The sequence below is a fragment of the Benincasa hispida genome, chromosome 8 (assembly GCF_027475165.1).
Source record: "Benincasa hispida cultivar pf3 chromosome 8, pf3_genome.v1.1, whole genome shotgun sequence".
NCBI classification, from domain to species: domain Eukaryota; kingdom Viridiplantae; phylum Streptophyta; class Magnoliopsida; order Cucurbitales; family Cucurbitaceae; genus Benincasa; species Benincasa hispida.
Genome location: NC_143485.1, coordinates 63,274,375 through 63,286,786, shown reverse-complemented (window position 1 = coordinate 63,286,786; position 12,412 = coordinate 63,274,375). Strand labels below are relative to the sequence as shown.

The following is a 12,412-nucleotide window of genomic DNA, read 5'->3' as shown; positions in this document are numbered from 1 at the left end:
GGCAGTTCTATTTCCAATGCTCATCTTGGTTAAAGTGGAAATAATTTCCTTTTGCACCTTGACCTTTTTCCATTTCTAGGTGGCAACAAGTTGATTAACTTTATTATTTCCCTTACCACCATTCTTCTTCTTCCACTTTTTGGAGGATGAGAAAGAATGTGCTGACGTGGTCCTAAAGGTTGAACCTCTGTGAAAATTTTTCGAGAAAGTGACAATGTTTGCCTCCCCATCATTTTCTTTGACTTTCATCAGGGACTCATAAGTCTGCAGCTCGTTTAGGAGAGTGGTAAGGTTTTACTGAATCTTATTCATAACCACATTATTGCGAAACTAGAGATAACTATTCGGAAGAGTCTCAAGTATAAAGCTAATTTGACTGGCTTTGTCTATGATAGCACCATGCATTTCTACCACGTTGAAGTGGACCATCATGTCAAGGACATGTTTCCTGACAGATGCCCCTTCTGGCATACGAGCATTAAAAAATAGACTTTAAAGCATCATGCCTGAGATGAGTGGCAGGTAGGCCAAACATCCCTCGTAATGACTCCATGATCATCCAAGCAGAGACCATGGCTTCATACTTGGTCAATACTTCAATTAAGCTAGTCAGAATGTAGACCTTGGCCTTTTCATTGGCCTTAGTCCACCTGTCATAGGCCTCACGAACAGGTCGTGAAACCGTAGGTCTAGGAGTTGGAGGACATTCCTCCAAGAAAACAAATTTCAAGTCATCAATCACCAAAACCGTATTGATTGTATTTTTCCATTGTACATAGTCATCACCATTTAATTTAGCGGTTCCAACAAGGTGATTTCTGAGTTTGTCATGTTTGCTAATATAAAACAAATCACTTATTTTAGACATTTGTGCAGAATTTATTTAATCCAATCATTTTTAGCAAAAATTAAATAATGAACGCACATTATTTTGTTTTGCAATGATACTTTAGTGACGTAGAATAAGTCAAACATCGAGGTGAATAGTTATTCCCTCAGTGAATTGAGACATTTTCAATCAAATATTACACTAGAATAACTCTTATTCTATAACATTTGATTATCAAATATAAGCGTTATATTGAGTGAATTGACCCATGCAAATACCTTCCTAAGGGAGGGTGTGCCGAGGGCACCACGAGATCGAGCATGAATCTCACCTAGTAGACTTTTAGGGAGAACGTGGGTGGAAAACCAACATATCTACATCTTTTTCCTCCCACTAAGTGTTTTGCAAAATATGGGTTTATTAACTTAGTAAGATTCAACTAATTAATTTTAACTAAGTCCTTGTTAAATTTACTCAATATAACACTTATGTTGAATAGTTTAACAATATGTGATTTCATTCATTAAACTTTTTAATGAAATTAACCACTTATTGCATGCTTATAAAATACTTGCCCAATTCATCTTCCAGATCGGTTTCCAGGTGGGGGTGTTCCATTTCTGTTAGCTTAAATACCCATTCCTAGACAAAATGTTCCTAAGACAAAAGTCCCTTATGGACAATCATTTTATAAATTTAATCCTTTTGGCAGAATTCATTTTAATCCTATTAAAATGAATTAAAAGATTAGCTCATTTCTAATCTCATTAGAAACGCGTTTGACATAAGTCTAGGTAAATAAGTTTTAAACCATTTTAAAATTAATTTTAACCTATATTTGCATGCAACTCTTGATTATAAATTTTAATTTTAATTTCATTTTATTTATAACCATTATAAAATAATGAAACGTAAAATCTATAATTTATATTCTGTGTCATTTATTAAATATAATGATCATATTATTTGTATCATGCTCGATACAAAGTTTCATTGAAAAATATAACAATTATATTTATCATCCATGAAAATTAAATATACATTTCATCATTCCACCATATATTATAATATTTATAACATTATATGATGTATGAACATTCTTAATGAAACATGCATCCATATAATATAATACTTATAATATGACGGCATGAACATGCTTAATTAATCATTTAACCATGTAATATAACACTTATATTAAAAATGATGCATGAAACATGTTTATCCTAAGGTGGGATTTAAAACTATATGACATACATTATGCACATTACTAAATCATATAATTTAAATATACATCTCATGCACATTCAGTTATATAAAAGGCATTAATAGACCGATATTTCACACCCTAATAAATAGTTAAATTAATATAATCGAATTATACGAATTTAATTATAAACAAATAAAATCTAAAACCCTAGATTTTAGAAAACTCTAAAAGAAAAAAAAAACTACTTTTAAAACTCTGGCAAAATTTTAGCATGATCCAATGGTTAGAACTCTGGCAATCGATAAATTAGTGAAAGTTGTCTCTGAAAAATCAAACTGCATGGTTTCTCTCCGTTTTTTCTTGTTTCACCTTTGTTTTCCCGGGTTCTTTTCATATCAACTTTTTTCCATGAATGACATGGACATACAAACTTGATTTACAATAAAAATGCCCCAAAACAACCGACCCTTATATGATCAAATCAAGTAAGACGAGTCTATGTGCCAAATACCGAAAAAATCTATTAAGCCAAAAAAAATCCAAATAAAATTTACAGTACTCATCTCATGAAAAAATTACACAAAAGCACCCACCATGTTCTCTAATTTTTGTTTTTAAAAGCCAAAAATTAAAATCGCAAGAATTCGCTCGGGTACTAATTGAAGAATTAATTAAATTCTTATGAATTACCTTCATGAAGAATTAATTAATTAATTTTCAGAGGTGAAGGAAAATAAAGATGTGATGTTTATTTATTAATTAATTAACTATATGTATTAAATTGGATTTATTATATATGGTTATTTAATTGGTATGTTAATTAATTGAATAAATATTATTTAATTAATTGGGCTTAAGGATAATTGGGAAAGACCTGGAGAAGGAGTAAACCCTTCTCTATATAAATATCCCTTTATGGAAAATTTAGGGCAAGCAATTTCATTGCGAAAAACCTTAGCTTCCAATCTAGATTTCTTCTCAAACTTTCTCTCAATCATTCTCCATTCTTCTTCCTCCTTCAAGGTGATAGAGACCACTCTTCGACCCTTGGATTCCTAGAGAATAATAAGGTTGCACTTATGATGGTGTCCCTTGTTCGTTGAAGAAACGTAATTGAAGGGAATCGAATTCCCGTGGAAGCGTGAGATCGCCTTGAATTATGTTTTTCATTTTGGAAACTAAAACAGCAAAGAAAATAGAAATAATAATGAATAAACATTATAGGAAACATGCTTTAAAAGAAGAAACAAAGGATTATAGAAACAAACCTTTGTCGAATCTCGAACTCTTCATGTTTTCCTCTCTGTCATCTCACGAACGTTTCTTCAACGAACAAGGGACACCACCGCAAGTGGAACCTTGTTATTCTCTAGGAATCCAAGGATAAAAGAGTGGTCACTATCATCTTGGAGGAGGAAGAATAATAGAGAATGGTTGGGAGGAAAAAATTTGAGAGGAAATCTAGATCGGAGGCTAGGTTTTTCACAATGAAATTTCATCCCCTAAATTGGCCATAATGAGATATTTATATGGAGAAGGGTTTACCCATTCTCCAAGTTTTTCCTAATTTACACTTAAGCCTAATTAATTAAATAACATTTATTCAATTAATTAACATACCTATTAAATAACCATATATATATTAAATTCAATTTAATATATATAGTTAATTAATAAATAAATTAACATCACATATTTATTTGCTTCACCTCTCAAAATTAATTAATTAATTGTTCATGAATCTAATTCATAAGAATTTAATATTTGAATCTTATTCAAATATTTCTCTCTTAATTATAGATCACATTTATAATTAACCATATCATATTAATCTCATTAATATGATATTCCATCAATTGACTTGGACAATTCAAATCGTTCCTCTTATTTTTGCTCTTTACCTTGTACTATGAATCCTTCTAGTTGAGTCATGTAGATCATATCTTCGAGATTACCATTCAAAAAGGCAGTCTTGACGTTCATTTGCCATATCTCATAGTCATAATATGTGGTAATAGACAAGAGAATCCTGATAAATTTTATCATAGCAACAAGTCATAATATGTGGTAATAGTCCACCTCCTCAACCTAGGTATAACCCTTTGCTATTTATCTAGCCTTGAAGGTTTCCATCTTTCCATCTACACCTCTTTTCCTCTTATAGATCCACTCGCAACCTATAGGTTTTATCCCATCACATTGGTCTATAAGTTTCCAGACAGAAATGGAGTACATAGACCCCATTTCTTGATTCATGGTCTTAACCCATTCATCATTGTCAACAACTTCCATTGCCTTCTTGTAAGAAAATGGATTCTCAACGTTATCATCTTGTACGATACTTTGAGTTTCAGTTAAACCCAAATAGTGAGTGTGTTGAATTCTAACCCTCCCACTACGTCGAGGCTCCCTCAACTCTTGAGTAGGATGTGTTTGAGTTGATGAAGCAATATCAACAACTCTTGTTGAATTGTTTTCTTCTTCAACAACTCTTGTTCAAGTTTCAGTATTGTGTTTGGTGAGTTCCTTTAATACAATCATACTCCACAATTTATGCTATCTAATGTGGTCTTACTCCAAAAAAGTTTCATTTTTCGATACAAATACCTTAATCTCTTTTGGATCGAAAAATATATCACCTCTCTTTTCCATGGAATAGCCTACAAATTGGCATAAATTTTGAATGCGGTTCCAATTTCTCCGAGTTTGCCACAAACATGTGTGCTGGACACCCCCAAATTTTGAGATGTCGTAAAATATTTTTATGATCTCTCCATAACTTAAAAGATGTTTCAGAAACACTATTTGATGAAACTTAGTTCAAAAGGTATGTTGTAGTCTCCACTGCACAACCCTTGAACGAGATGGGAAGAGAAGCATAACTCATCATGGAACGAAACATGTATAATAGGGTTCCTTTTCTCCTTTCTGATACATCATTCTATTGACGTGTACTAGGCGTTAAAAGTTAAGATGAACCATGTTCTATCATACAGTTCCGAAATCCAACATCTATGTACTCTCCACCTCGATCTGATGGAAGTGTTTTTATCCTTTTACATAACAATTTCTCAACCTCAGCCTTATACTCCTTGAACTTTTCAAGTGTATAAGACTTGTGTTGCATTAGATAAACATATCTGTATCTAGAAAAATCATCGGTGAAAGTGATGAAGTATTCAAAATCCCCCTTGCTTTAACATTCATCGGACCACAAAGGTTTGAATTTATAAGCTCCAAGGGTTCTTTGGATCTATAACCTTTTCCAGTAAAAGTTCGTTTTGTCATTTTTCCTTTGAGACAAGACTCACATACCAATAAATAATTTTCTTCTAACTCATTTAGAAGTTCATTCTTAAATAATCTCTTAATCCTATTGAGATTAATATGACATAGTCTTAAATGCCAAAGATGAAAATTTTATTTTGGAGAAACTTTCCTTATTTTGTTTTGGCTAGTTGCAGTGTTGAACATTTCAACATTATGGAGCATTTTAGATACTAACGACCTTAGTATGTATAGGTTACTTTCATTTTTTCCTAAACATATTTCAACACCGTTTTTCTAGACAAATGTTTTATCATAAATAAATGATATATTATAAGAATGTTCTAGCAAACAAGATATTGAAATCAAGTTCCTTTTAAAGTTGGGAACAAAATACACATTGTCCAACAATATGAATTTAGAATAAAAACGTAACTTAATGCTCCCTACTGCTACAGCTGAGATAACCTCGCTCGTTCCTACCCTGAGAGTCAACTCCCCAGCCTCGAGCTGCCTACAGGAACTACTTTCCTATAAAGAAGTACAAACATAGTTAGTGACTCATGAATCAAGTATCTAGGTATTGCTATCATGTTCCACTAAGCACGTTTCAAGAACAAGTAAATCATATTTACCTTCTTTGTCCTTCTTCTCAGCTAAATAAGCTGGGCAATTTCATTTCTATAGCCCATCCTGGTTGTAGTGGAAACAATTTTCTTTTACACCTTTGACCTTTTCCCCTTTCTGAGGGGCACCAAGTGGATTAGCTTTATTCTTTTGTTATCTACCCTTCTTCTTCTTTCACCTCTTGAAGGATGAGGAAGAACGCGCTAACTTGGTCGCAGAGGTTGAACTTCTGTGGAATTTTTTTCGAGGAAGTGGCAACATTTGCCTCTTCGGCATTTCCCATGACTTTCATGAGGAACTCATAAGTTTGTAGCTTGTTTAAGAGAGTGCTAAAGTTGTACTGAATCTTATTCATAATTGAAATACTGCAAAACTGGAGATAACTATATTCGAAAGAGTCTCAAGTGAAAACTAATTTGACTGGCTTTATTTATGACAGTGCCATTCATTTTCGCCACGTTGAAGTGGACCATCATGCCAAGGACAGACTCCCTAATGGACGCCTCTTCTAGCATACGAGCATTAAAAATGGACTTTAAAGCATCATGCTTGACATGAGTGGTCGGTTAGCCAAACATCCCCCACAGTGTCTCCATAATCTCCCAAGCAAAGTCCATGACTTCATGCTTCTTGTTCAATATTTCAGATAAGCGGCCAGAATGTAGAACATGGCCTTTTCATTGGCCTTGGTTCACCTATCATAGGTCTCATGAATAATTCGTAAGGCGGTAGGTCCAGGAGTTGGAGGACATTCCTCCAACAAAAGGAATTTTAGGTCATCGATCACCAAAACCGTATTGATTATATTTTTCCATGTATAGTTATCACAATTTAATTTAGCGGTTCCAAGCAAGAAGATTATTGCGCTAGTCATATTTGCGACAATTCACTTATTTTAGAAACTTATGTAAAAAATCATTTTATCCAATCAGTTTAGCAAAAACTAAATAATGAACCTAACATTACTTTATTTTGTACTGATACTTCAGTGAGGTAGAATAAGTGCCACCTCAGTTGAACAGTTACTCCTCCACTGAATTGAGACATTCTCAATCAAACATTACTCTAGAATAATTCTTATTCCTATAATATTTTATTATCATTGATTTGATCTAGAAATCAATAACTTCCTTAATGCTTCTTGTAAGTGTAACCTTTCATTTTCAACCCTTTAATCCCACCCCAACCGGTTTTCCACAGGAAAAAACATAATTGGTGGAATTGATTATAGTGATCTTATCCATTTCTAGAGTTTGATATGTCCCTTTCCATGTGAACATCTTCCTAATGGGGATGCTTCCAATGGGAAATGACATTTTAAACTAATGAAGAAGACCATAAGATGTGTTGACACACGTTCTTCTCCCATTTACTATAAATACTTTCTCCATTCACTTTGATATTAACCCATGCAAATACCTTTCTAAGGGAGGGTATGCCCAAGGCTCCACAAGGCCGAGCATGAATCTCACCTTGTGAACTTTTAGGGAGAATGTGAGTGGAAAATCTAAAGGACTGTGAGATTCGATGCAGAAGCAAGGATCGGTCCCAATTTACAATTTCACAGTGAATTAAAATTCAGAAACAAAAATTATGCATTCTAACAAAATTCTACAACATGCTTAAAAAAAGGGAGGAGAAAATAGGATTTAGATTTATTGACTCTTGAAGTCACAAAGCCTTCACAAAATCCTATCCAATGATTAGGAACTTTTCTCTTCAAGCTCGATCTCAATGAACAAGAAAACAATAATATTCAATGTGGAAACCACCACAATAGAGGCTTCTGTATTCTCCTTAGGGTTGAGAATCACAGAATTTTGTGGGCTCTGTGTATTAATTTGGTAGTAAGGAGAGGAAGGATTTTGAGAGAAAAATATTCTAGAGAGCATTCTTGGAGAGCAAAAAACTTATAGACATTTTGTGTCTTTTTTAGGGGAAGAAGACGATCATCATCATAACCTCCCAATCTCCCACGTCCCAGATAAGAAATAAACAGGGAGAGGGAGTTATATCTCCCTTCTTAATTAAATTCAAAATTTATTTAATAAATTATTTAATATATATATGATAGCCACCTTATCATATAGTATATATTAAAATATATGTTATATCAAATATAATACATAACCTATAGTTTTTATATTGTATCAAATAGAATATAACTTATACTTTGAATTCTCTTAATCATTTATGATATTTAATATATATCAAATTTATATTAAATTTATTTGTATGAATCTAATCCATAAAATTAATATTTGAATCATATTCAAATATTTATTTCCTCTCAAAATAAACTTTATTTTATAATGTATGAAATCTGTTATACTAACTATATCATATATAATTAAATTAAATTAAATATATCATATATAATTAATTCCCTCAATTAATTTGAAAAATTCAAATTAATCCAAAATTAAATTGATCCTCAATTATCCCAGTTGAGCTACAAAAGGGACTTTGTGAACCTGAAGTTTGAAGCTTGAATGGTTCTTGATCAATTAATTAAACTTCTTTAATTAAATTAATCATCTTCCATTAATTACTGGTCACTCCACTAAAGATCGACAGTTGTACTCTTCACACTATAGATATATTTCTGTGTCCATTGGATATAACCAATCAATAGTGCGATGACCCTTCATAAATTGTTTATAAGTACAACTGGACCAAAATTACCATTTTTTCCCTGTAGTTACATCTAACTCCTTAAGTACCACTGATTCCTCTATGACCAAACCACTCTCGAGCCAAGAGAGGGTGTGGCGTCACATTATTTAAGTCCTATAATTAGCCCTTAAGGGAGCAATTTATCTACTTACCCTGGTATTAGGGAAGGAGTGAATTCTTTCTTGTGTAGTTGTGTTCCCAGCTTCCCAATCATATGAATCCCCAAAATGGTAGGCATATTGAGTCGATGAACTAGACACTCTCACCCATGTAAATCAAATATTTGCCTTCATAAGCAGGAGTTCACGACTCACTTAGGATTCAGGGCATGTCACCTATGATCATCTTAGTGAAATATAAGTCTTTACTATTAACGGTGTTATATAAGAGACTATTCATTTTGTGGTTCGATCTTATACAAACACTTTTATATAGAACATCCCTACTTACATGTCTTTACATGAATGATCAGGATCAGGTCATTTGTAAAACATTACAATAATTGTAACATCTACAAAGCGAGTCATATTCGTAGTGTCACCAGGATAAGATACCCAGCCTTATCCATATACTACAGACCATTCAAGTTATCATTTAAACATAATCCACCTGTATGTCTCTACGTACATGTTTAAGCCTCAAAAGATAACCTTGGATGTTTGATTATTGGTTTTGTCGCTTAATACTACTAAATGTCGAATAAAATACCTCGGACTTTATTAAATAAATAAACTGTTTGTACACTACAATTACAAAACTACAGGACCCACGAGATTTAGGGCATCAACCCAACAATCTCCCTTGTTCTAAAGCTATTGAGGTGTACATTATATACAAAAGTACACAAAACAAGAAACTAAGGCATAATACGCGCCCAGTACAAAATCTTCCACTTGTCCTAGAATAGATATGACATGTCCTGTAGACCCATACTCTGCAGGTGACCCTCAAACACCTTAGCCGTAAGGGCCTTAGTAAATGGATCAACAACGTTGTGTGTCGAAGCTATCTGTGTGATAATCACGTTCTCTCGATGCACAATCTATCGAATGAAATGATACTTTCGCTCTATCTTCTTCCTGTATTTGTGACTCATAGGCTCTCGAGAATTAGCCACAACACTATTATTATCACAATAAAGGGTGATAAACTTTGACATGTTTGGAACCAATTCTAGATCAGTCAGGAATTTCCTGAGCCACATAGATTCCTTGGTAGCTTCACAAGCTGCCATATACTTAGCCTCCATAGTGGAGTCAACAATGCACCCCTGTTTGTGCTTCTTCAGACTGCAGTCCCTTTGTTAAGAGTGAATACTAATCCTGAAGTGGATTTCCTAGAATCTTTATCAGTCTAGAAATCAGAGTCCGTGTATCCTGTAAGAATCAAATCCTTTGCACCATACACGAGCATGTTCTTCGGCGGTCCAGTGATTAAATTTTGGATTAGATTGATATCTACTGACTATCCTCACTGCATAGCAGATGTCAGGTCTAGTGAATAAAATCCTAGCAACAACCGATGCATAAAGTATCTGTCTCATTTTCTCAACCTCTTGAGGTGTCTTAAGACACTATTCCTTAGACAAAATAAATCCATGCCTGAAAGAGAGCAAAGCTCTCTTGGAGCTCTACATCGAAAACTTGATGAACATCTTGTTAATGTATGATGTCTAAGACAGGGCTAACATTTTGTTCTTTCCATTCCTAAAGATCTGAATGCCCAGAACAAACTGTGTCTCTCCCAAATATTTCATTTGGAATTGGGTCGCTAGCCAATTTTTAATTTTAATTAGTAGATCTACATCATTCCTAATGAGTAGGATATCGTCCACATATAGCATAAGAAACATTACTGAACTATTGATGATTCTCTTGTAAACACAAGGCTCATCGACATTCTTATCAAAGTCATAAGATTTGATCGTAGTATCAAATCTTATATTCCAAGATCGACAATTCATAAAGGGGCCAATTAAGCCTATAAACGTTTTGTTCTTGACCTTGGGTTATGAATCCCTCAGGCTGCTCCATATATATGGTCAGTCTTGACGTCCATTTTTCGAATCTCATAGTCATATATAAGGCAGTGGACAGGAGTATCTGGATAGATTTCAACATTGCGACATGTGAGAAAGTCCTCTCGTAGTCGAATCCCTTAACTTAGGTATAACCCTTTACCATAAGTCTAGCCGTGAAGGGTTGCACCTTCCTATCAACACCCTCTTTCTCTCGTAGATCCATTTGCAACCTATAGGTTTAACCCCATCAGGTTGATCTACAAGATCCCAAACTGAATTGAAGTACATAGACTCCATTTCGAGATCCATGACTTCGATCCACTTATCTTTGTTAACATCCCCCATTACCTTCTTCTAAGACAATGGATCCTCAACATCACCATCAACTATGATAGTTAGGTTTCTATTAAACCCATATAACGAATAAGTGGGTTCACAACCCTCCCACTATGTTGAGGCTCCTTCAATGTTTGAGGTGGATGTAACCTACTAGATGAACCAACTTCAATAACTCTTATTGAGGTATTAGGCTACAACTCTTGTTGAAGGTTCAGTAGTTTCAGTGGAAAGTTCATTTAACACTATCTTACGACGGGGCTTATGTTCCCTTATGTGGTCCTCTTCTAAAAAAATAGCGTTTGTCGACACAAACACTTTATTATCTTTAGGATCGTAGAAGTAACCACCTCTTATTTTTTTTAGGGTAACCTACAAATAGGCAAAATTTTGAACAAGGTTTCAATTTCTTAGGATTTGCCTCAAGCACATGTACTGGGCAACCCCAAATCCTGAAATGACATAAACTACCTTTATGACCATTTCATAAGTTCAAAGGTTTTCTAGTAATACTTTTGAATGGAACACATTTTAGAATTTAGGTCGCAGTCTGTACTGCATATCCCCAAAACGAGTCAGCTAAGGAAGCATAACTCATCATAAACCAAACCATGTCCAACAAGGTTCGAATTCTCCCTTCTGATACACCATTCTATTGAAGTGTACCAGGTGCTAAGAGTTGGGATATAATTCCATGCTCTATCAAATAATCTTTGAATTTCAGATCCATATACTCTCCACCTCGATCAGATCGAAATGTTTTAATTGTTTTATTTAATGCATTCTCAAATTCAGCTTTGTGCTCTTTAAACTTTTCAATGGCTCAGACGTATATTAAATTAAATAAACATACCCATATATGGAATAATCATCAGTAAAAGTGATAAAGTAGACTATCATGTTCAGAACGCGTTCTCGAATAGAGGCCCCTTCTTGTATACGGGCATTGAAGATGAATTTAAGAGTTTCATGCATAGGCTAAGCAGATGGCTGTCTGAACATTTCCCATAAGAACTCCATGATCTCATGGACGTGAGCATAGGCTCATGTTTTTTGGCCAAGACATCACAAAGGCTTGCCAAGATACACTCGGGCCTCTTAATTTGCCCACACCCAACGCTCGTATGCTTCCCAAACACTTTGAGTGGAATTTGGAGCTGGGACTAGAGGTCATTCCTCCAATAATACAAATTGTAAGTCATCGATGATTAGGATTATATTGATTGTATTTTTCCAATTGATGTAATTATTGTAGGTTAATTTTTCCGAGGTGAGCATATTTAGAGTCCAGAAGTCATATTGGAAAAATTGTTGAAACATACAATTTATTTATATTAGTAAACCATGCATTAACCATTTTGGAAAAACCAATCAAATTTAGCAAAATAATGTAATGCAACCCACGTGACATCTATTTTACAATGATGTTTTAGTGAGGCAGTATAAAAGC

The 12,412-nt window shown here is 34.0% G+C and overlaps 1 protein-coding gene across 1 annotated transcript; it reads right to left on the bottom strand.

Moving 5' to 3' along the window:
* Positions 1-478: 478 nt before the first annotated feature.
* LOC150034768 (uncharacterized) lies at positions 479-868 on the bottom strand. Its single transcript, XM_090316842.1, has one exon. The coding sequence runs from the start codon at positions 866-868 to the stop codon at positions 479-481; it is 390 nt and encodes a 129-aa protein (XP_090172968.1).
* Positions 869-12,412: the final 11,544 nt, after the last annotated feature.

Excerpts from the sequence above, each read along its gene's own strand:
- LOC150034768 (XM_090316842.1), bottom strand. The coding sequence starts at position 868 with ATGTCTAAAATAAGTGATTTGTTTTATATTAGCAAACATGACAAACTC.